This window comes from Lontra canadensis, unplaced genomic scaffold (assembly GCF_010015895.1).
Source record: "Lontra canadensis isolate GAN:19392208 unplaced genomic scaffold, GSC_riverotter_1.0 scaffold114, whole genome shotgun sequence".
Classification (NCBI taxonomy): Eukaryota; Metazoa; Chordata; class Mammalia; order Carnivora; family Mustelidae; genus Lontra; species Lontra canadensis.
Window position 1 is genome coordinate 1,918,467 of NW_022631108.1, and position 25,784 is coordinate 1,944,250.

The 25,784-nt window shown below is 34.8% G+C and overlaps 1 protein-coding gene across 7 annotated transcripts in view; it reads left to right on the plus strand.

Annotated features, from left to right (window-relative positions):
- The window catches only part of GPR174 (G protein-coupled receptor 174), a 68,884-nt gene extending 52,305 nt beyond the window's left edge, over positions 1-16,579 (plus strand). For 5 of the 7 annotated variants that reach the window (XM_032840620.1, XM_032840621.1, XM_032840622.1 and 2 more), the window contains one exon: positions 14,775-16,579. In XM_032840620.1, coding sequence (XP_032696511.1) covers positions 15,323-16,315 — 993 coding nt within the window. In that variant the 5' untranslated portion in view covers positions 14,775-15,322 and the 3' untranslated portion in view covers positions 16,316-16,579. Of the gene's footprint in view, positions 1-162; positions 228-14,774 lie in introns of those variants that run through there. The other 2 variants (XM_032840623.1, XR_004380650.1) reach the window with 2 other exon arrangements.
- The last annotated feature ends 9,205 nt before the right edge of the window (positions 16,580-25,784 follow it).

Sequence of the window (25,784 nt, forward strand, 5' to 3'; positions counted from 1 at the left end):
GAATTATATTTAAGAACATTCCTTCCATGCTCTCTTTATTTTATCATAAATGAATATTGAATAGTGTCAATTATTTTTCTGCATCTGTGGTCATATATGATCTTTTAATCATGTAATTTTTATTCTTCATCTTGTTAATGTAATGTATCATGTTAATTGCAGATGTTGAACAATTCTTGCATCCTTGGAATAAATCCCACTTGATCATGGTACATCATCCTTTTAAGGTATTTTTGGATTTGATTTGCTAATAATTTAAGTAATTTTGCAAGTATATTCACCAGGGACATTGACATGTAATTTATTTTCTTTAGGGTGTTTTTGTCAAATTTTGGTTTTATGGTAATGCTCGTATTAAAAGAACTTTGGAAGTGTTTTTTCTTCAAACTTTTGGGGAGATTTTTAGGGTAGATATTAAATATTCTTTCAATGTTTGTTCGAGTTAACCAGTAAATTCATCTGGTCCTGGACTTTTATATGGTGGGAGGTTTTTAATTATTGATTCCATTTCCTAACAAGTAATCTATCTATTCAGAATTTCTAATTCCTCATGATTGAGTCTGGAAAAATTATCTATTTCTAGGAATTTATCTATTTCTTCCATGTTGTCCAAATTGCTGGTGTATATTAGCAGGAGTTTCTTATGATCCTTTGTCCTTCTGTGATGTCTGTTGTAACTTCTTTCATTTCTGGCTTTATTTATTTAACCTATCTTTTTTTCTTGGAGAGTCTAGCTAAGGGTTGATCAATTTTGTTTATCTTTGAAAAGAAACTGCTCTTAGCTTCATTAATCTTTCCTGTTTTATTTTTAGTCTCTATTTCATTTATTTCCACTTTAAGATTATTTCCTTTCTTCTACTGAATTTTAATCTCATCTATTATTCTGTTTCTAGCTTATTTAGGTATAGAGTTGGATTGTTTATATCAGATAGTTCTAGTTTCTAGAGGTATGGTTGAATTTCTAGTTTCTAGAGGTAGGGCTGAATTACTATGACCTTCCCTCTAGCAATACTTTTGCTGCATCTCCTGGATTTTGGTATGTCATAAATCTATTTTTACTTCTTTCTAGGTTTTCTCAAAATTTCTTCATTGATTGCTTCAGTGACCCATTGGTTGTTCAGAAGCATATTGTTTTATCTCCATATTTTTTCCCATTTTTTTCTTGTAATTTATTTCCAGCTTCATACCATTGTCAGAGAATATGTGTGATACGATTTAAGTCTTCCTGAAGTTATTAAGACTTGTTTAGTGATTTAACATGTTATCTATAATGAAGAACATTCTATGTGCAATTGAAAATAATGTATATTTGTTGCTCTTGGATGCGATGTTCTATCTATTAAATCTATCTGGCCTAATGTGTCATTTAAGGATGATATTTCCTCATTAACTCTGTCTTTGGAAGATCTGTTTTAATGTAAGTGGGTAGTTCAAATTGCATCACTGTTATTTTTTTCCTTTTATGTCCATTAGTATTTGTTTTATATATTTTGGTGTTTCTATGATGTGTGCATATACATATATTTACAAAAGTTTGTTCCTCTTTTTCGGTTGACCCCTTTATTGTTATGTGCCTTTCTTTGTCTATTATTACAGTCTTTAAAGTCTATTTTGCTGCTGACTAGAGATACATGATTTTTCTTTTTATTTGATTTATATGGAATATCTTTATCTATTCCTTCACTTTCAATCTGCATTGTCCTTACTTCTGAAGTGTGTCTCTCATGGGAAGCATATAGAAGGGTCTTTGTTTATTTGTTTGCTTTAATCCATTCAACCACTCAGTCTTTTGATTAAAGAGTTTAGTTCATTAATATTTAAAGTAATTACTGATAGGTATGTACTTATTGACATTTCATTAATTATTTTCTGGATGTTTCTATAGTTCCTCTGTGTTCCTTTTGTCTTTTTCTCTTTCCTTAAGGTTTGATGGCTTCCTTTGTTATTTTTAGATTTCTCTTTCATTTTCTTTTGTATATTTACTGCAGACTTCTGCTTTATGGTTCCTATAAGATTCACATACAACTTTCTATGTATATAATAGTCTGGTTTGAGTTCATAGAGACTTAAATTTGAACACATTCCCAAACTACATATTTTTATCTTTCCCCCATATTTTTTGTTGTTGTTTGTGATGTCACATTTTACATATTAAAAAAAAACATTTTATTTATTTATTTTAGAGATAGAGAGAACAGCAGGGGGATAAGCAGAGGGAGAAGGTCAGGCAGACTCTGTGATGATTGCAGAGCCCAATGTAGGGCTCAATCCTACAACCCTGAAACCATGACTTGAGCTGATATCAAGATTTGGATGGTCAACCAACTGAGCCACGCAGGTGCCTCTTACATATTTTTATTTTATGCATTCTTTAACTAGTTGTTGTACTTTCAGTTAATTTTACTATTTTTAAATTTTAACTTTCATACTTGTTTTGTAAGTGATTGACTTGCTACCTTTACTAAATAATTACCTTTTCCAGTGAGATCTTTAGTTTTGTATGTATTCTTGTTTGTAATTGAATACCATTTTCTTTCAGTTTAGAGAAGTCTCTTTAACTTTGTTTGTAAGGCCAGTTTAGTGGTGATAAACTACTTTAGGTTTTGCTTATCTGGAAAGTTCTTGATCTCTCCTCTAATTCAGAATGTTAACCTTGTCAGGTAGATAATTTTTGGTTGGAAGTTTTTGCTTTCAGCCCTTTGAATATATTGTGCCACTCTCTTCTGGCTTACAAAATTTATGGAGGGAAAAAAGCCTGATATTCTTTCAGATTTCCTTTGTATGTAAGAAGTTGTTTTTCTCTTGTTGCTTTTAAGACTCATTCTGTATCTTTAACTTTCACCATTTCAAATATATGTCTCAGTGTGCATCTTTTTGGGTTCATTTTGCTTGAGACTCTGGGCTTTCTAAACGTGTTTGTTTCATTCCCCAGATTAGGTAAGTTTTCAGTCATTATTTCTTCAAATAAGAAATTGGCTCTTTCTCTCTACCTCTCCTCTTCCAGGACTTATAATGTAAATGTTATTCCCTTGATATTGTCATAAATGTCCCTTAAGTTATCATCTTTTTTTCTGGCTCTGTCTGAATTAGTTCTGTTGATTTGCCTTTCAGCTCATGGATTTGGTCTTCAGCTTCACCCACTATCCTGTTGAAGCTCTCTAGTGTATTTTTCAGTTTAGTTAATTTATTCTTTAGCTCTGTAACATCTGTTTGGAACTTTCTTACATATCTTATTTTTTTTAAGATTTTTAAAATTTATTTGACAGATAGATCACAAGTAGGCAGAGAGGCAGGCAGAGAGAGAGAGGAGGTGGAGGCAGGCTCCCTGCTGAGCAGAGAGCCCAATGCGGGACTCGATCCCAGGACCCTGAGATCATGACCTAAGCCAAAGGCAGAGGCTTTAACCACTGAGCCACCCAGGCGCCCCACATATCTTATTTTTTAATAAGAATTTCACTGTGTTCATTCATTGTTTTCCCATGTTTAGTAAGCATTTTTATAGGCATTACTTTGAAATCTTTATCAAGTAGATTGTTTATCTCCATTACATTAGTATATCTTTTTCCCCTGATATTTGGTCTTTCTTTGTGTGTGTTTTTTTTCTTATTTTCCCTGTCTTTGTTTGACTTTACATACTACACAAATCAACTAATTTTCCCAGTCTTTTTTTTTTTTGAAGATTTTATTTATTTATTTATTTGACAGAGAGAGATCACAAGTAGACAGAGAGGCAGGCAGAGAGAGGAGGAAGCAGGCTCCCTGCTGAGCAGAGAGCACGATGCAGGGCTCCATTCCAGGACCCTGAGATCATGACCTGAGCTGAAGGCAGAGGCTTAACCCGCTGAGCCACCCAGGCACCCCTAATTTTCCCAGTCTTGAAGGAATGGTCTTATGTAGGACAAGTCACATGGTGCCCAGAAGCACAATCTCCCTGACCAATAGAGCTAGGTGCTTAAAAAGTGTCCCTTGGGTTGGTTGTGTATGCTTATCTGTGTTTGGGCTGTAACTGTGGTGAAGACATGGGTGGGACTGGTACCCAACCCATTTGTAACATGTGCTTGCACTATATCACTGAGGTGAGTGGGGCAGGTTAAGACCCAGCCAGGCTGTGACATGCAGCTGCACTGTAGGGGTGAGTAGTGGAGGTTTATTTTTAAAGTGAGTGACAAAGTAAACTCCTTTAGAGTTCTCCTAATTTATAGGGTCCACTTTCTGAGTATAGAAAATATTGTAGAAAATTGAGAAGTACAGAAAAGAATCCTATTTGACTGGAGTATCAGAAGAGACAGGCTACTAAAAGCCAAAAAGTAAGACAAGTCCAGCAAAAACAAAACTGACACTGGAGGAGTCTTATATTTAACCATCTGGAATAGCAGCTTTCACTGTCTTGTACCCCTCTCCCTTGTCTTCCTCCAAGTCTGATATAAGGATGTGATTTAGTATCTGTCATTAAAATTCAAAAATGAGATCCTTATGCTTTAGATTAATTGCCTTTTTATTGGGTTGTCAAATGTTCCCTAGGCAGTTTTTTAGAATAATTATTAAAAGCTACGTGGGTACATTTTAAGGTAATTACCTAGGGCTAAAGAGTCTTTTGTTTTCCCCTTGCATTTCAGTATTTAAAATCATAAAATCTAAATCATATTTTATCATGATTTTTTAAATGTAGTTTCTAAAGACCTCAGGCATCTACTGAAAGCCTTCCATAATATGTTTTTGTTGTTTTTAAAAAATATTTTTTTCATTTATTTAAGATAGAGTAAAAGAAGAGCGAAAGAGAGCATGCAAGGGAGAGGGGGATGGAGAGATTCCCTGATGAGCAGGGATCCCGACCTGGGGCTGGATCCCAGGACCCTAAAATCATGATCCAAACTAAAAGCAGTTGCTTAACTAACTGAGCCACCCAGGCACACCCTTTCATTCTTTAAAACAAACTGCTATAGGGGCACCTGGGTGGCTCAGTCAGTTAAGCATCTGCCTTCAGCTCAGATCATGATCCTAGTGTCCTGGGATCACACCCCATAAAGGTCTCCCTGCTCAGCAGGGAGTCTGCTTCTGTCTCTCCCTCTGCCCCTCCAGCTGCTTGTGCTTTCTCTCTTTTTCTCTCAAATGAATAAAAATAAAATACTTAAAAAATAAATAAAACAAGATGCTATAGATTTTGAATAATACAGTGGAGAGAAAATGTTCTCAATGTATAAGTAAAACACAACTATGGGGGAAAATACTAAGCACCAAGAACAAAAAAACTGATACACTAACTGAGCTGTAAAGTACAGAATGCAAAAACTCTAGGATCTATTATACATGATACAGAAAATCTGAATTTGTGTGTGGTACTGATATTCCCCAGGAAAAGATGCCAGTTTTAAGTTCCTGAACTCCATCTTTAAAGGTGGAAGTCTGGCATTCCAAACCTAAATTTTTTCTATAGGGAAAAAAAAGGCTCATTCTTAAGAAAAAATGAGTTTGGACCCCAACAACATATTGGAAGGGATTTTTACTTTCTTTTTTCTTACAAGAGGGCTTTTTGGCAGCCCTTGAAATCACAGCACATTAGGTAGTCACCTACACTCAAAATCAAAGCCAGCACTGGAGTGAAGCCCTGGAGTCTGGTTTAATTTTCCACTCCATTCTTGCTCTTTTTACCAGACCTCTTAAAGTTGCTTTAATTCTTCACTTTTGCAACTTATTAATCCTATGAAGCAATGGATAAGGCACACCCTCAAAAAGAAATTTGCAAGAAAAGGACTGCAAAAAAGTGAAAACAGCCAGAAAAGACCTGGTTATATTGGACCTTACTTTATTTTCTATAAACTTGAAAGCATTTAACTTTCCTCTAAAAAGTCCTCTTTTTGTCTAAATTCTGATGTTTGGTCTGAAATACCAGATGAACATTAAGAAGAGTGGAAGGAAATCCCTATAGACTTGTCAGCACTGAGAATAGGAAATACATACAGTTTTCCCATTGCACCATAACTTGTGATTTTGTCATCACACCTACATAGTAAAAATATTTGAAATATAATGTTTAAAATGGAACTTTGTAAAATGGTGACCTTTATTTCCAAATGAAAATTAGGATACATATACCCAGAGTTGTAAAAACAGGAGACACTAATAGCTAGATAGTTGGATACATAATTAGAAACTGTTTGCTCAGTGTTTTATAGTACCTGTGAAAAGTGATTTACTACTTTCTCCTGTATTTTAACCATGTATAAATAAAGTCTTAAAACACTTTATGAGCCACAAGTTAAACAATAGTCAATATAGAGCTATATTCAAATTGTTTACAAAATAACATGGCATATATGAGACCTAAAAGGATCCTCCTATTGTATTAAGCTCTGACCTAGATGTTCAATAAACTTAGTTGAATATAATTGAGTTCTGACTACATGTAAAATAGCTGGGCACTTCAGTGGTGGAGGGTTATATAATCAATAAAACATGGTCTTTGCTAGTAATGAGATCACAGTTTTGTGGAATGAATAAGAAAAGAAAATATATTTATAATGCAAAGTGCTATGGGAATTCATAGGTGGGTATGATCATAATCAGAGGATAATGGAAACTTTCATAAGGAAGGTAGCATTTTTTTTAAGGAGTGTCCTCAGAAGATGGACAGGATTTCAATAGGTAAAGATGGGGATGTAGCACTTTAAGCAGAGGGAAAATCAAGAACCTAGGGAATGGAGATAGGAAAGCATAGAAAATGCCTGCAAGGACCTAATTTTGGTGTGGAGCTTAAGAAAATGACTAAATTGATGTTGATGTTGCCCTTTATAACTCAAGGAAAACTCTCAGATTTGAAGGTTCTCAGATTTGTTTCTCTTGGAAGCTTGTTAAATGTAGCTACATTGGCTCTATCCTTTGGAAGTTAAGATTTGTTCCATCTGGAAATATTCATTTTTAATATGCACTCCAGTTAGTGCAGAGAGCACATTTTGAGAAATATAGCTTAAGAAAAAGTGAAAAAAAATAAAAATAGAGATCTTTAAATCATGTGTATGAGAACAAGACACTGAGAGATAGGAGCTGTGTAAGAACAATCTAACATTTTTTAATGGACGGTAGGGACAAGGAAGTGGGTAGTAGCTAAAGTACTTGTTAATTATTAGTACAGATTTTAATGGCATCTGAGGTCACCAATACCAATTAGTGAGCCTTTGTCTCCAGGATATGAAATGATTACAAACTAGGATATCTGAGGAAAGGCATCGTGACTGGGCATTACTTACTGGTAATGTGAGATTGAGTAATGTACTCCTTGCTGTCTCCTGGTAATTAAAATAATACTACTCAGAATAACAAGGTGCACTGTCCGTTGAAGAAGAAATGGGCTTCAGATCTCAGGAAAGACATTTAGACCCAGCTAAATGAAATAACTTCCAGGTAAAATGGCAATGCTCACAGTAACTACATTGTCTGTCCACACATAGTTATCCCTCCCTTTATGAAGTTGGCTTATGAAGGAATCATAGGAGGTATCAAATATAAGAGAAGTTGGGAGCCTAATTGAATGTGATATCCATGCAGAACTCCCTTCTTTAAAATAAAAATTCTGACTGAGCTTTCCATTGGGCAGAACTGGTAAGTTCCCTAGGAGAACTAGCCAGGAAAAGACTTTCTGAAGTATTTGCTTACTGTGCTGTAGTCAGCTCTTTAACTAATTGCAGTTGCCAGATAGGTTTTCTGGGAAGATTATAAGCTATTTGACTTCAAGATCTTCAAAAGTGAAAAATAATCCCTGATATTTGTTATGTGTGCTCATCAGTATCAGGCAAAATCTTTGCCCTTATCCATCCAATATTTGTAATTACTTATGTGTCATAGTGGTACTATTGGCTCTCACACACATGTACACATCTTATTCAGTCTCACATCATTTGCAGTCACTTGAAGCATTAGGTCTGCATTTTCTTGGTTTACTAAAGTATGTGCCTATCTAGAACTCTAAAATAAAGTTGATTTTTGGGTGAGTAGTTGCCTTTGACCTATGAAAGGATGGTTGCTGGGCAGAATGCCACATCCCAAAATATAGTATTTACTTGCCACTAATATGTCTCAAAGACCACCATTAAAAATTATGTCATTTGATGGTTTAATATTTTTAATGATTCACTTTCTTTTATTAAAATATAGAAACACATGTTGATAGGTAAAAGTCTCGCATCTTTATAGGTAATAGTAACTTGTTCAGAAGAAGTCTCAGTAAGGTGACACAAAAGGTTATCCCTGATATTCATTTGAATCACATTTTTCCTGGATAAGTAACCAAATACACAATATTGCTGGAAAATACTCTCAGACCATATCATGAGTGAAATTTGGTAAAGCTTCAGGTTTTGATAAACATAAATATTCATAAATGAAAATGAAAACTTCTCATAAGAGCTCCATATGAAATAGTTTCTGACCTGTAGATTGCTGGGAATCAGGCCAGATTTAGGCCATTGGTTTCATTTTTTTTCTCTCTTTTTTTTTTCTTCCCAAAAGAAAGTAAGTAAAGTTAAGGAAGAATAGTCTCCTGAAAGCAAAAAATAATTTGATCAAGGAATCTAGCATGTTTATTCAAATAAATATCTCATTCAAACTGGAGTCTGTTTTAGTGCCTGTTATAATATGGATCATTTCCTGAGAAAGGAAAATCTCAAAAAATAGTGGCATGCTCTGAAAACAACAACAACAACAACAACAACAACAACAAGCCTCCTTCATTTTTTTGTCTCCATTACTCTTAGATAATGTGGAATTTACATTCATTATAGAACAGCTAAGTAGGGATTTTTCCATTATGGAAAGCTTTTTCAATCATCCCAAGCAACTTTTCCTATTAGAAAATAATGTTATTTAAACAATGGGAAAATATCGTCAGCTCTCCCAGAAGAAGCCAGAGGAACTGTAAGGGAGATACTCTATTCAGGAGCATTTCAAGGTTACAAGCTAGGGTATACATATGAAAATGCACTTGAATGTGGCCAATGACAGATTAACCAACAGGAAAAATATAGATTTTAGGAGGATGGTCATGACTTTGATTTCACTTCACTTAAGCAAATATGTTCTTAATATTTTAGTTGTTTCCCTTCATTTGTGTTTATAGAATACACTGTACTTTTTCTACAAACACACTTTTTTAAATATTGTAAGACAACTATCATTCTGCCTCACTAGGAAAATAAGGTCCAAGAAGACAAAGATCATGTGCTTTTTCCACTGTCTATATCCCTAGTACCAAGAATGGTGCCTGGCAAATGGTAGATGGTGAATAAATATTTGCTGGATAAATATTAGATGAACCCATCACATTCCAAACATGGCTTTAGGTGCTTCAGGGGATATAAAGGTGTTCAAGCCCCAATCCCTAACTTCAAGGAATTTCTGGGCTTGTTATGGTAGGGTGAAATAGGCAGGGGAGCAGAGGCATAAATAAGATACAGACACAAATTGCTAACTAAAAAACAGAGAAAGTTAAGTACTTTAAGAGAGCAATAAATGAGTATTTGAAAAAGGGATTAGCATAACAGTGCCAAGTTAATCACAGAAGTTTCCATAAAGAACAGGAAATTTAAGAAAGGCCTTCATAAACAGGTAAGACTGATATGCAAAAAGACAATATTCCAGGATGAGTAGCATAATAAGCAGTTGTTTGTGGAAAAAAAAAAGAAAAAAAATGTCAGTTTGAACAATAAGGAGCTCAGTTTGCCTGGAACAGTGATCACCACAGGGAAGTAACAGGAGACAAAACTAAAGGTATAAGGAAGATACAAGGTACAATGGCTTTAAGGAAGCAATTGACTACAAGACTATGTACTTTGTGATTTGATGGGTAATAGGGAGTCATTAATTCTCTTTAAAAGGTTCATCTTAGAAAAAAATTCTAATGGCATTATACATAATAGGGAAGGATAAGATATAGGATAGGGAGACAAATTCAGTAATAAAGGCCTGAACTAGTGTGAAAACAATGCAAATTTCAAAAATGAGATGGTTGTGAGAAATAAGGCAGTTGCAGAAAATAGTAATAGGATCAGTTATAATAACTCATGTTTATTATGTACTAGACACTATGCTAAATATATTACATACAGCAGCTCAATTAATTTTCAAACTGTTTCTGTACATTAGATACTATGATTTTTCTCATTTTACCAATGAAAAAATTAGAGATCAGAGAGCTTTAGTGATATACCCTGGGTCACAGAACAATAGAAAGAACAAGAATTTAAACTGAGGTCATTCTGACTTCTAAACATTCATTATTTCCCCCATAGTATACTGTCTCCCCCTTAGAAACTTGTTTGGAAGTGGAGAACAAGTGACAATGAGTCAAGGTCTCCAAGACTTTGATACAACCTGGGAAAATATTGATGAGCTTAATAGAAATAAGGAAGTCTAGAGCAGAATCAGGTTTGAAGTTTTGAGAGATGATAATTTTTGTTTGAGACTATTGATCTCTATAGTCATATTTTTTATTTACTGAAACTATTTCAATCAACAAACACTGAGCACTTTATGTCTTGCACAGTCTTTGGTTTTGGTACACAGCAACTGGACAAACACAAGAATTCCTCTCCTCGGACTTTACTTTCTAGTAGGTAAAATATATTAAAAAAAAGTAAAAAATATAAACATAAAGTATATTAATTATGGTTGAAAGTGGATAAAATAAAATACTGAAGGAGATGGGAAATGTTGGAGAGATGCAGTTTTAAAATAGAAAGGTCAGGGGAAGTCTCATGAAAGGTAACATTGAGGTAAAGATCTGAAGGAGGTGAGCGAATGAACAAGTGAATAACTGGACTAAAGCATCTCAGGCACAGGGAACTGCCAATTCAAAGGCTTCAAGGCAGGAATGTACCTGGTCCATTCCCCTAACAGCAAGGATGGCAAAGTGGCTGGAGGACAGTACAAGAGGGAGAATGTTAGAATGTGAGCTCAGATGAGTAATAGGGGCCAGAGCATGTAGGATGAAGGCCATTTTTAAAAAGATTTATTTATTTATTTTAGAGAAAGAGAGTGGGAGAGGTAGAGAGAGAGTGGGGAGGAGCAGTGGAAGAGAGAGACATGAGCAGGCTCCCCAGTGAGCATGGAGCCCAACATGGGGCTTGATCTCACAATCTTGAGATCTGACCTGAACTGAAAACAAGATTTGGAAGCTTAACTGACTGCACCATTCAGGCATCCAAAAAATGCAAGCCATTGTAAAGAACTTTGGTCTTCCTCTAAATGAGAGGAAAAGTCATTAAGATATTTTTATCAAAGACATGACATAATCTGATAAGATAAGACATAATTTGAATAAATATTAAAGATAACTTCATGTTCATGTGTTGAATTTCAAGGTGATAATGAAACATTCAAGAGAAGAGTTCTTATACATAGTTGGAAAGAGAGCTACAACTCAAAAGAAATATAGATTTAAGAGTCATTGCTCATGATAAGGAAGATGGGTGTTCAATAGAGATTGATTGGATGTATATTTGTATAAACTACTACTGTCTATTCAATGACATTAAAAGACAATGACTTCTGTATAAATAGTTAAGAGATTGAAAACCCAGGGCTTTTGATTGTTTGGTCTGCCACCTGATTTTGCCTGTCACCTATCTAAAATTAGTACTTGTGAAAATATTATAAAGATGAATTTCAGTTTGAGAACTAAACAATCTCTAATTTTAATCACTTTCAATATATATGTTATTCTTTAAAGCTGTGCTTCCTTGTATCTTATAATTCCATTTCCCTACTTTGTCCTTCCTAAGAAATCTCAGGTGTTTAACCTCTTCAGTCTGATGCATAGTTCATATCATTCATCAGGCCCTTTAGTTAAAAAGGGCATGACAGTTTTGAACAAAATGTGCTATTTTTCTTAACAAGCAATTGAGGCAAAATAATAACAAAACAATTCCTTTAGGGGTTAAATCAAGCACACTTTAAAATCCATAGATTTGATAATATAAAGCAGAATGTTTCATAATTCCTATTTCATTTTTGTTCTTCCCACATATATTTAAAGTCAGTTAAATCTTCCTGAATTTCAGCAGCCTTAAGGCAACTGAGACCCTAAGCTAAAATTTGGTTTACCTTAGAACAAAGGTCATGGGTCCAGCTTAGTCAACTATCTTGGGATTTTTATTCTCTCTACTAGTACTATGATCTCTTATCTTGGATAATTGATAGGTGACTGAATGACCCATGTAAAATATTTAAAAGAGAAGCTGGTTACCCACTTATTTTCAGACACCTGAGAAGGATTTTGACCAAGTCAGTGGCCCCTATAATGGTGGTTCAAGGAGAAATGCTCAGTTGACTATAACTGAATCATATGGGAAGTTTTTAAAAATATGATTTCGAGGCCTTGTATACTGAATCAGAATCTCTGAAGGAGACACTAGGAAAGCCATAGAAAGTTGTATTTTTTTAACTCCATCAGATGAGTCTGACAATGTGATCTGTGACTCAGTAGTCTAAATCAGAGCCTCTCAAATGTTAATATGCATAAAAATCACATGCAGCTCTTGTTAAACTGTAGACTTATTCAGGAGGTCCCAGGTGGGCCTAAGAATCTTTGGCATTTCTTTAAAAAAATATTTTTTATTAACATATAATGTATTGTTAGCCCCAGGGGTACAGGTCTGTGAATCGCCAGGTTTGCACACGTCACAGCATTCACCATAGCACATAACTTCCCCAATGTCCATAACCCAATCACCCTCTCTCTACCCCCACCCCTGGCAACCCTCAGTTTGTTTTGTGAGATTAAGTGTCTCTTATGGGTTTTCTCCCTCCTGATCCATCTTGTTTAATTTTTTCCTTCCCTACACCCCCAAGCCCCCCACTTTGCCTCTCAACTTCCTCCTATCAGGGATATCATATGATAATGGTCTTTCTCTGATTGACTTATTTCACTAAGCATAATACCCTCTAGTTCCATCCACATCCTTGCAAATGGCAAGATTTCATTTCTTTTGATGGCTGCATAATATATATATATAATATTATATATATATATATACCACTTCTTCTTTATCCATTCATCTGTTGATGGACATCTAGGTTCTTTCCATAGTTAGGCTGTTGTGGACATTGCTGCTATAAACATTTGGGTGCACGTGCCCCTTAGGATCACTACATTTGTATCTTTAGGGTAAATACTCAGTAGTGCAATTGCTGGGTCATAGGGTAGCTCTATTTTAAACTTTTTGAGGAGCCACCATGCTGTGTTCCAGAGTGGCTGCACCAGCTTGCATTTCCACGTATTCCCCTTTCTCAGCATCCTGTCCAATGTCTGTCATTTCCTGACTGGTTAATTTTAGCCATTCTGACTGGTGTGAGGTGGTATCTCATTGTGCTTTTGATTTGTATTTCCCTGATGCCGAGTGATGTGGAGCACTTTTTCATGTGTCTGTTGGCCATCTGGATGTCTTCTTTGCAGAAATGTCTTCTCATGTCCTCTGCCCATTTCTTGATTGGATTATTTGTTCTTTGGGTGTTGAGTTTGATAAGTTCTTTATAGATTTTGAATGCTAGCCCTTTATCTGATATGTCATTTGCAAATATCTTCTCCCATTCCGTCAGTTGTCTTTTGGTTTTGTTGACTGTTTTCTTTGCTGTGCAAAAGGTTTTGATCTCGATGAAGTCCCAATAGTTCATTTTTGTCCTTGCTTTCCTTGCCTTTGTCAATGTTTCTAGGAAGAAGTTGCTGTGACTGAGGTTGAAGAGGTTGCTGCCTGTGTTCTCCTCAAGGATTTTGATGGATTCCTTTCTCATATTGAGGTCTTTCACCCATTTGGAGTCTATTTTTGTGTATGTGTAAGGAAATGGTGCAGTTTCATTTTTCTGCATGTGACTGTCCAATTTTCCCAACACCATTTGTTGAAAAAACTGTCTTTTTTTCATTGGACATTATTTCCTGCTTTGTCAAAGATTAGTTGACCATAGAGTTGGGTATCTATTTCTGGGCTCTCTATTTTGTTCCACTGATCTATGTGTCTGTTTTTGTGCCAGTACCATACTGTGTTGATGATGACAGCTTTGTAATAGAGCTTGAAGTCTGGAATTGTGATGCCACCAACTTTTGCTTTCTTTTTCAACATTCCTCTGGTGATTCAAGGTCTTTTCTGGTTCCATATAAATTTTAGGATTATTTGTTCCATTTCTTTGAAAAAAAAAAAAAAAGGATGTCATTTTGATAGGGATCGCATTAAACGTGTATATTGCTTTAGGTAGCATAGACATTTTCACACATGCTTGCACACTAGACTTCAGAGTAATTACTATTAAAAAAACCAATCCATGGGCATGGAACATTTTTTTCATTTCTTTGTTTCTTCCTCAATTTCTTTCATGAGTACTTTATAGTTTTCTGAGTACAGATTCTTTGCCTCTTTGGTTAGGTTTATTCCTAGGTATCTTATGCTTTGGGTGCAATTGTAAATGGGATTAACTCCTTAATTTCTCTTTCTTCTGTCTTGTTGTTGGTGTAGAGAAATGCAACTGATTTCTGTGCATTGATTTTATATCCTGACAGTCTTTGGCATTTCTAACAAGCTCTCAAACAAAGTTGGTTCACAGTCAGAGACTATATTACCTTTCAAGTGACTTCTAGCTATAGTTTTTTATAATTCTAAAGAAACTTATAGAAACTGGCTTGTCACCCTCACTTACATCAGAATTTTCCTTCATAGATTTTTGTACACATAGGCTTTTTCTTTTTTTGCAAGAAGTCCCAGAATTAATTGACTTATATGTTTTTTCACTTGCAGCTTTGCCTTTGTTTCCCATTTTTAAGCTTTCAACACATAGCTGAAAAAGTCTTGGAAAACTGATCTATCCAAATTAATCATCTCTGAAGAACTGCGGACTTACTGAGTACTAAAACAATCCTTTCTTCTACGTGAGGCAAACATAAAAAAAAACAGCCTGTCAAACACCTGTAAAGAGATGGCTATCATCATATGGAAAGTTGAAGAGCTGCTACGTAGCAATTCATGGTCCAAATGGGAGAGTCAACTGTTATGATGTCCCAGAAGGTCTTATAACAGGAAACAAAAGGGGGAAATTGTAACAGCTTGTTATCTGTGCTTGCACACTGGACTTCAGTGTAATTACTATAAAAAAATCCAAAGCAAATATGCAAATAGTTCTTTGAAAAGTCCCCAAATTATGTGTAGAGGCTCAGATCAATGCAGTAAATGCAGTTATACTCACTCTCTATCACCCATTCATAATTAGTCTTTTAGGAAGAGTGGCAGTTAATTGTGAATTTATATTTAGATCCACTATTTGGCAGACAGTTGCTCTGGGAAGAAACATGCTTGCAAATTACACATGTGCTGGGCCAGAAGGATCTAAGACAGATTCTCGATATTTTATCTATGCAGTGACATACACTGTAATTCTTGTGCCAGGTCTCATAGGGAATACATTAGCCTTATGGGTATTTTACGGCTATATGAAAGAAACCAAACGGGCTGTGATATTCATGATAAACTTAGCCATTGCTGACTTACTGCAAGTTCTCTCCCTGCCACTAAGGATCTTTTACTACTTGAATTATGACTGGCCATTTGGGCCTGGCCTCTGCATGTTCTGTTTCTACCTGAAGTATGTCAACATGTATGCAAGCATCTACTTCTTGGTCTGCATAAGTGTGCGACGATTTTGGTTTCTCATGTACCCCTTTCGCTTCCATGACTGCAAACAGAAATATGATCTATACATCAGCATTGCTGGCTGGTTGATCATCTGCCTTGCCTGTCTGCTCTTTCCTCTCCTCAGAACCAGTGATGACACCTCAGGCAACAGAACCAAATGCTTTGTGGATCTTCCTACCAGGAATGTCAATCTGGCCCACTCTGTTGCCATGATTACCATTGGCGAGTTGATTGGGTTTGTCACTCCTCTTCTAATTGTTGTATATTGTACCTGGAAGACAGTTTTATCACTGCATGATAAATATCCTGTGGCCCAAGACCTTGGGGAGAAAAAAAAAGCCTTGAAGATGATTTTAACCTGTGCAGGAGTATTCCTAATTTGCTTTGCACCATATCACTTCAGCTTTCCTTTAGATTTCCTGGTCAAGTCCAACAAAATTCAAAGCTGCCTAGCCAGAAAGGTGATTCTAATATTTCATTCTGTTGCCCTCTGTCTTGCTAGTCTGAATTCCTGTCTTGACCCAGTCATATACTATTTCACCACTAATGAGTTCAGAAGACGACTTTCAAGACAAGATAGTATCCAACTCCATGCAAAATCCTTTGTAAGCAACCATACCACTTCTACTCTGACAACTGAATTATGCTAAATTAAAACAAAACCTGAATGTGGTCTAAAATGCAAGTATATCAGAACATATTTATAATACCCCAAGCCACTGGAAAGTAATTACAGGAAGCACTCACTGCTGTTCATTTATGCTCTATCTTACCTATATGACGAATTCACACCTTTGTAACAGAACCTGTTTTTAAAGCATTGTATTCCACCATCACTGTTGTTGATATGTCTGTGTAATAATTTGTTATTAAGTCAGTATTTGAACTGTAAAACTTCGGTGACATTCTATATATATATATGCACTCAATTAGAGTCATATATATGGGAACCTAAGACACAGAAATACTATTAGCCTGGGCTCATAATAAGCACTTAATTTTGCCGCAATGGACACTGAGTCTCTGTACTTAGAGGCAATGTAGTTTTCTATTTATACTGGTAATCACAGTTTATATTCAAATACCATATTTTTAGTGTATTTCAACTAGGATGGGCAATTTGTTATTCTGTGAAAACAGAGCAGTATAAATATGGGACTATTTTTATCTCCCATGTGTGATTATACCCTAGGGTTTGAAGACTCAAGTAACTATTCTCTTCATTTAGGTGTCAATATGAAACATCATGTCACACTTATTCATAAAATGAAAATCTGAGCTCAGGCCTCTGGTATGTTTAAAGTAAGAAAAAGAAACAAATTCATATACAGTAACCTCTATGATTATATAAGATGTCTTATTGAATCCACCTAGATCAGATAGCTCACCAAAGTACATGCAATGTAACCTAAATTTTCTCTATAGGTCTGGGAGATGGCAGATAAGTGACAATCAGAGTTCCAGTTCTCTTAAGCTATTTCTGAAGAATACCTATTGAAATGTATGGACCTGCCTAATAGAGAGAGTTTCCACCATCTTTCTAGAGTAACACCGAATATCTCTGACAGGATACTGCACTATTTGAGCTTATGAAAGAAGTAGTGCATTAATTAATTACTGAGCTTAGGCCAGAATAAAAAGATGAAGGGATGGGTACACCTCTTAAAAGTCTCACCACATTGTATTTATTACTTTAAATGATGATTGTCAAGCCACCTTCATGAACTGAAGGCAAACAGGCAGGTGGACCCTAGAGGCTTCAGAAATTTTGGGGGGCCAGCTTTGCCTCAGTCATACCATTGTGAGTCCTACACAGCCTACCTCCCAGCGCTATGGAAGGAGATTCTTTCACCATTTTTGAGAAAATAAAAGTGCAGAAGATGAATTTTGACAGCATTGGACTCCCCTTACAGTTATTTGCCTGTTACCTGTTTGGTACTAGTATGCAGGTAGCAGACCCAAGATATGAGTCACAGTTATATCTGAAGTTAAAATATTATAGTACCTTGAAATATGTTTTATCAAAAAGCTCTAATTTAAAACAATGATCTACTTAAAAATCTGTGTGCTATATAATAAAGACACATGCTACTTCTCATCTAGAAGGAATGTAGAAATCAACCAAAGGCTCCATCATATTTTCATTGGAAAGGAGTTGTTTTAGGCACACAATTATGATACTAACATGATTTGGGAGAAACTGGCAAATCAAAATTAATTCTAGCATATGAGAGGAATGGAAAATATTCAAATGTTTTTTTTAGACAAGTATTGATTTTACTTTGTTATTAAAATAATACCTTATTAGAAAACAGACTTTGTGCTGCTAGCAATGGTGTGTTTATCTCCTTATTATTCATCATAATGTACATATTGTAATGTATTATAAGAGTTCTAAATGAGTGTTAAATTGTGTTTTAAAGGGAGGAACTGTAACTATGTCTGGTCTGTTTGCTTTAAAGTGATTTGTGTTTGAATATAATTTAATGTTTTAATGGGATCACAAGTAATAATTTTGTGGGTACTTATAATGAAAGAGTCTTGTTTATAGCATTTTTTTAGTATTTTTTAGATTAATATGGATTACACTTTCTAGGGTCGTTTTGGGGTACCAGAGATTTAATTTTATTAATGTATTAATGTTACTTTAAACACCTATTTTTTTCTAAAAAGGAGAGGAAATATTTCTAGGACATTAATGAATTTCTTAGAGGAATGGTTGAAGGGGTTAGAGCCCATTTATTGGTGGTCCAGAAGCTTTTGTAGATCATTTACATCATTAGAGCAGAGGATAAGTGTCTTGTATTATGATGCTGTGTATCTAGGACCACGACTTCTCCCCAGGTCTGCCCATCTAGGTTTGTATTAAATGTAATTTACTTTATTTACTTTTCTTCTCCATCAATACATTTTTCCTCCTGTCCTATTCCCTTGTTCTTCTAGTCAGTAATCTGATCAATTTATTCATACTTAGGTGCTAGTGACTAATGTTAGTTTAATATTAACTTGCTCTGGGATACCTGAATTCAAGTTTTAGGGATAAACTATAACTCAAAGTGTTAATCCCTTACTTTTAATGGGACGTTGAATGACACTGTAGAAAGCTGGAGGGGAAGATTTTTTTAAGAAAGTGAATTTTACAGCAGTGTCTTTCAAATTGCATAATAAGTGATCACCTATTTTGATTGCAGTAATTTTAAGAAATATATATTTCATCCATCTATCTATTATCTATCTATCTATCTATCTATCATCTATCATCTATCTGTATCACAATATATCAGCTTCACATGTCTCTGCTTGTTTCCTTTTTCTTTTTGACTTTTCCCCTTCCAACTCCGGACTTTATTTTCAGGAGAAAAGCTTTGTTGTTAGGAGTCAGAGGGATGTGCTACTGCAGCTGCCATCTGGACAGCAGTCTCCTCTCTGAGCTTCTCTTTTCCTTGGAAAATCTTTTTGAATCTCCCATTTATCACTCTCTGGGTCAATGAAACCAAGGTGCAAAAGTAAGCATCCTCAACTATAGTAATATACAATTCAAAATAAATAAACTCACATTTCCTATATAAAGTTTTTTGAGTTCTGATTCCAAAAGCTACATACATGTAATTATTCCAAAACCAGAGATTTTGAATATGGGGTGATTTCCATGTTACTATTATTGTCATTATTGTTATTATTATTATTATTATATTCAAATGGTTTAAAGTTTTTCATTGTCACTCAGATAAGCAGCTAATTCTACTAACGTGTAATTCCATTAAAAAATGAGCCATTTGTCCTAGGAACAAGAGATCAAGCTACCTTGATCTGAAAGAGTACATGAGTGGAACTTTTGTGTAACTTCATTTTATATCATCATTCTGTTTTTACTTCCAAGACACTGTGAAAAATGTTGCACTTGGAATTTATTTTCATATGTAATTTATAATTTGCATTTTAGCAATAAAGATGGTCTCTGTAATTATATATTCTCTGCCTCCTAAAGTCAAGGTATATTTAGTGACTTTTTCATAAAATGATAAGCTTGAGTATTTCTTTTTCAGTATTCTCACCCACATAGATAAGTCCCATGAGGCTTCACTCTCCCTTTCTCTCCCTGGAGAGGTGCATTCTATTCTCAAATAGAAAGATAAGGAACTTCCCTCATTCTACTCCACCCCCTTCCATCCACTTCTCCCACAGATAGACTCTCATATATCCACACCCTACTAAGATTATTCCTCACACTCACTTGTTGACCAAGTTTATTTGAATGACAATGCTCTGTATTTTCTAGAATATAGTTTATGGGCAGAAAAGGAGATAAAGTGACAGAGGGAATGTTTTCTCTTTAGTCTTAAGGGTTGTTAAGACCTGATAGTCTGATTTGTTTTGCAGTTTGCCAGGAACCCCACCCCCACCCCACCCCAACAATTTTACACTATGTCCTTCCACTCTTCCAAAAACAGATTTAAAAACAAACAAAAAAAAATGCAAAGACAGTAAATTGTCTCTGGCCCTCTTCTCATCTTCTCTTTCTTCCACTTTAGCAACTCCCTCTTTATCTTGCTTATACCTCCAAGGCTTTGGTGAGTCCCAGGTATCTTCTCTAATAAGTAGTTAGTTAAGAATTACACATTTTGAACAATCTGAGGTTTGCTGGAAGGGAGATGGGCAGGCGATGGGCTAAATGAGTCGTGGGTATTAAGGAGAGAACATGTAATGAACACTGGGTGTTATATAAGTGATGAATCACTAAATTCCATTCCTGAAACCAATATTACACTAACTAGAATTTTAAAAATAAACCTTAAAAATAAAAAAAAAATTAACACAAAATAAAAAGGAAAAAGGAAAAATTTAAAAAAAAAGGAATTACACATTTTGGCTACTGCAGAAATAATTTCCTAGGAAGTGGTGAAGACTTTTTAGGGAGAAATCTCTGATGTTTTGGTAGACATGGAAGAAAATAATGGGATATAAATATGGGATCTGGCCCATGCTTCCAATACCCTCAAATCACATATACACCTTTTCTGTACCTTCCAAAAGCCAGACCAGAAGTAACTTCACTGCCTCCACTACCATATTTTGGGAGGAAGGAGTGAGAGATAAACTCTCAAGTAAATGTGGCTCTTTTAACTTATTCCTTAGTTATAGAGGATGTGATGTGTGTTTGAGAAACAAAACAGTGTACTCTAACTTTCTTGAACTTCATTAACCATTTCCTCCATAGAATTTCCTCACTTATTTGATTTTGTCAAGAAGACATTTCTTCTTCTATTGTTTGTTGACTAAGTTTTATTTATCTAACTCCTTACTATGCATCTGCTAATTCCTCTAGAAGCATAACTCTTATTTGATGGCTTACCTTTGTCTCCTTGGATCTTTTCAAAGAATAATAGAGCAACTGTTCCTTGGAAGGGAGAACTATCATTAGACCTATCACCCTGACCCCAGTGTTTTCTTTCTGCAAGGGCTTCAGAAGCAGAGTTCAGAGGCAATCCTAGGATATTTTGCTCTTCAAAGTTTGATTCTGAGCATAATGGGAAGATTTGTTTCCAGCCTTTTCTAAGCAATATTGAGTATCCACAACCTGTGCAATGACAAGTATCCTTCATATTTTTAAAATGCTAATCTAATAACAAGAAAAAAAAATAAATAACCAGCTTGAAACACTAATGGTCAAAGTATTGGGCTCAAGGAATGAAAGCATGAAGTAAGTAGCCTTACCATAAGAATCCCGCCATGCTTGCATGAAGTAAAATATGTAATACAGGGTTAAAAATGTATGAAATCACAGTAGTGTCCTATGTCACTAAATGAGTTTAACTTTTTTACTTAGATGCATATAAGTCTGTGTGTAACTATGGAAAAGTTTAAATATATTCAAATGAGGAACAATTAGTATAACAAACATCCATGTCCCCATTATTCAGCTTCCGTCAACATCAACACATGACCAGTCTTTATCTATGCCTGTACCTATTTTCCTTACTCTATATTACATTTCATACATTATATAATTTAAAGTACATTTAGTACATTTCATACATTATATAATTTTAAAGTACATTTCATACATTATATAATTCCATCTTTAAATATTTTAATAAGTTATATTACTATTTAAATGAACTATTCAATATATGATCAAAAGCCATTAAAGATAAATGATTTTAGATGTTTTCAGTAATAACATCAAATGCTAAATTCAAACAAATAAAATAATTTCTTTTTGATCAATATGAACAGGTCCCAACTAAGATAAAAATGTCTATTAACCTGACTCTATTTTCCACAGATGAGCTTTCTACTGCAGAAGTGTGATGGAGACTTTATCCTGCAATGGTATCCTTCTTATATGAAAGATAAATAAAAGTTTTCTCAGACAAACAAAGATTGAGGGAGTTCATCACCACTAGATCTTTCTTGAAAGAAATGTTTAAAGTTCTTCAAGCTGAAGTGAAGACCCTAATCACTGAAAGAAGAAACATATGAAAGTACATGACACCCTGGCAAAGATGAAAAGTAGATAATCAGACTTAGAAAATTGTAACTCTATATTAAGGTACTGTGCTAACACCTCAACTACAGTACAAAAGTCAAAGGAAAATGATTAAAGTAAGTATAACTACAATATATTGTTAACAAATACATAACATAAAAGAAGTAAATTGTAACATCAATAATATAAAAGAGAAGACTAGGAGAATGGGGACTTTATAGACATTCAAAGATAAGTTTCTATCAGCCTAAAATGGAATACTTTATTTATTAGACATTTTAAATAGTGTAAAGGCAACCACAAAGCAGAAATCTAGAGTAAATCCACAAAGACAAAGAAAGGGGAAAGAGAATATCACTATGGAAATAAACCAATTTACAAAAATACATAGAGACAAAAGGAAAAAGAAACAATAGAAATATGAAACAACCAAAAATAAGATAGCAGTAGTAAGTCTTATATATCAATAATTATTCTAAATATAAAGGTATTGTACTTACCCATCAAAAGGTACACAATGGCTGGGTAGATTTTTTAAAAATCAACTATATGCTGCCTAAAAAGGGCCAATTTCAGATTTAAGGGCACATATAAACTCAAAGTGAAGGGATGGAAATAGATATGCCATAAAAGTGGAAACCAAAAGAAAGTAGAGGTACCTACATCAGACAAAATAGACTTTATGGTAAAAAAGTAACAAAAGATAAGGAAGATCATGGTATAACGATAAAAAGATCAATGCATCAAAAAGATATGGTCATCATAAACATATACACACCTAACACTGGAGTACCTAAATATATTAAGCAAATGCTAACAGATTCAAAATAAGAAATAGATAATAATACAAGAAGAGTAGGGGATTTCAACATTTTGCTTTCAATAATGGATAAAATAATATAGACAGAAAATCAACAAGGAGATAATGGACTTGAAACATACATTATACCAAATGGACCTAACAGAGATGTGTAGAATACTCCACCTAAAAAAAAAAGCAGAATACACGTTTTCAACTGCACAAAAAGCACTGTCCAGGATACAGCATATGATAAGACAGAACAAATCTTAACATATGCATAAAAGATTAAAATCATACCAAGTATCTTTTTTGACCACAATGGTTCAAAACTGGAAATCAAAATAAGGAATTCTGGAAAATCTGCAAAAATACAGATACTAAACAACACACTCCTGAACAACCAAAATATCAAAAAGGAAATCAAATGGAAATAAAAAAAATATTTAGAAACAAATGAAAATAAAAACATAACTCACCAAAACCTATAGAATGGTACAAGAGCAGTTCTGAAAAGGAACTTAATACTGGTAAATGTATATATTAGGAAATAAACAAGATGACAAATAAACAACCTAATTTGGAATAAAAGCAAATTAAGCCCAAATTTAAGGGAAAGAGAGAATAAAGATCAGAGTGAAAGTAAATGAAATAGAGACTAGAACAAAGGAAAAGGATCAATGAGAATAAGAGTGAGATTTTCAAAAAATAAAATTGACAAAACTTTAGCAATACGGAGAAAAGAAGAAAGACAACTCAAGTAAGTAAAATTAGAGAGGAAAAAGGAGAAATAAAAAGTGACACCACAGAAATTCATAAAATATCAAGAGACAACTATACCTCTCAATTGATACAGAAAAAACATTTGACAAAATATAGCATCTGTTCTTGATTAAAACCATTCAAAGTATAGGAATAGAGGGAACATTCCTCAACTTCATAAAGTCTATCTACAGCAAATATCATCCTCAATGGGGAAAAGCTGACAGCCTTCCCTTCAAGATCAGGAACATGACAAGGATGCCCATTCTCACCATTCCTGTTCAATATCTTACTGGAAGTCCTAGCAACAGTAATCAGACAACAAAAAGAAATATATGGTATTCAAACTGGCAAAGAAGAAATCAAACTCTCTCTCTTTGCAGATGACATAATACTTCATATGGAAAACCCAAAAGAGTTTACTCCCAAACTACTAGATCTCATACAGCAATTCAGTAATGTGGCAGGATGCAAAATCAATGCACAGAAGTCAGTTGCTTTCTTATACACTAACAATGAAAATATAGGAAGGGAAATTAGAGAATCAATTCCATTTACTATAGCACCAAGACCCATAAGATACCTGGGAATAAACCTAACCAAAGAGATAAAGGATCTGTACTCGAGGAACTACAGAAAACTCATGAAAGAAATTGAAGAAGATGCAAAGAGATGGAAAAGCATTCCATGCTCATAGATCAGAAGAATAAACATTGTTAAAATGTCTATACTACCCAGAGCAATCTACACTTTCAATGCCATCCCAATCAAAATTCCACCAGCATTTTTCAAAGTGCTGGAACAAACAATCCTAAAATTTATATGGAACCATAAAAGACCCCAAATAACTAAGGAAATGCTGAAAAAGAAAAACAAAGCTGGGAGTATCACATTGCCTGATTTCAAGCTTGTACTACAAAGCTGTTATCACCAAGACAGCATGATACTGGCACAAAAACAGACACATAGACCAGTGCAACAAGATAGAGAATCCAGATATGGACCCTCAACTCTATGGTCAAATAATCTTCTACAAAGCAGGAAAAAATATCCAGTGGGAAAAAGACAGTCTCTTCAATAAATGGTGAGGAGAAAATTGGACATCTAAGTATAGAAGAATGAAACTCGACAATTCTTTTACACATTCACAAGGATAAACTTGAAATGGATGAAAGACCTCAACGTGAGGCAGGAATCTATCAAAATCCTAGAGAAGAACATAGGCAGTAACCTCTTCGACATTGGCCACAGCAAAGAAAACAAAAGTGAAAATGAACTTTTGGGACTTCATCAAGATCAAAAACTTCTGCACAGAAAAGAAACAGTCAACAAAACAAAGAGGCAACCCACAGAATGACAGAAGATATTTGCAAATGACACTACAGACAAAGGGCCGATATCCAAGATCTATAAAGAACTTCTCAAACTCAACACCCAAAAAACAGATAATCATGTCAAAAAATGGGCAGAAGATATGAACAGACACTTCTCCAAAGAAGACATACAAATGGCTGACAGATACACAGAAAAATGTTCATCATTAGCCATCAGGGAAATTCAAATCAAACCTCATTGAGATATCAGCTTACACTAGTTAGAATGGCCAACATTATCAGGACAGGAAATAAACAAATTTTGGAGAGGATGTGGATAAAGGTGAACCTTCTTACACTGTTGGTTGGAATGCAAGTTGGTGCAGCCAGTTTGGGAAACAGCGTGGAGATGCCTCAAAAGATTAAAAATAGAGCTACCTTATGACCCAGCAATTGCACTACTGGGTATTTATCCTAAAGATACAGATGTAGTGAAAAGAAGGGTCATATGTACCCCAGTGTTCCTAGCAGCAATGGCCACAATCACCAAATTGTGGAAAGAGCCAAGATGCCCTTCAACGGACAAATGGATAAAGAAGATGTGGTATATATATACAATCGAATACTATGCAGCCATTTTTTTAAAAGATTTTATTTATTTATTTGACAGAGAGATCACAAGTAGGCAGAGAGGCAGGCAGAGAGAGAGGAGGAAGCAGGCTTCCCACTGAGCAGAGAGCCCCATGCAGGGCTTG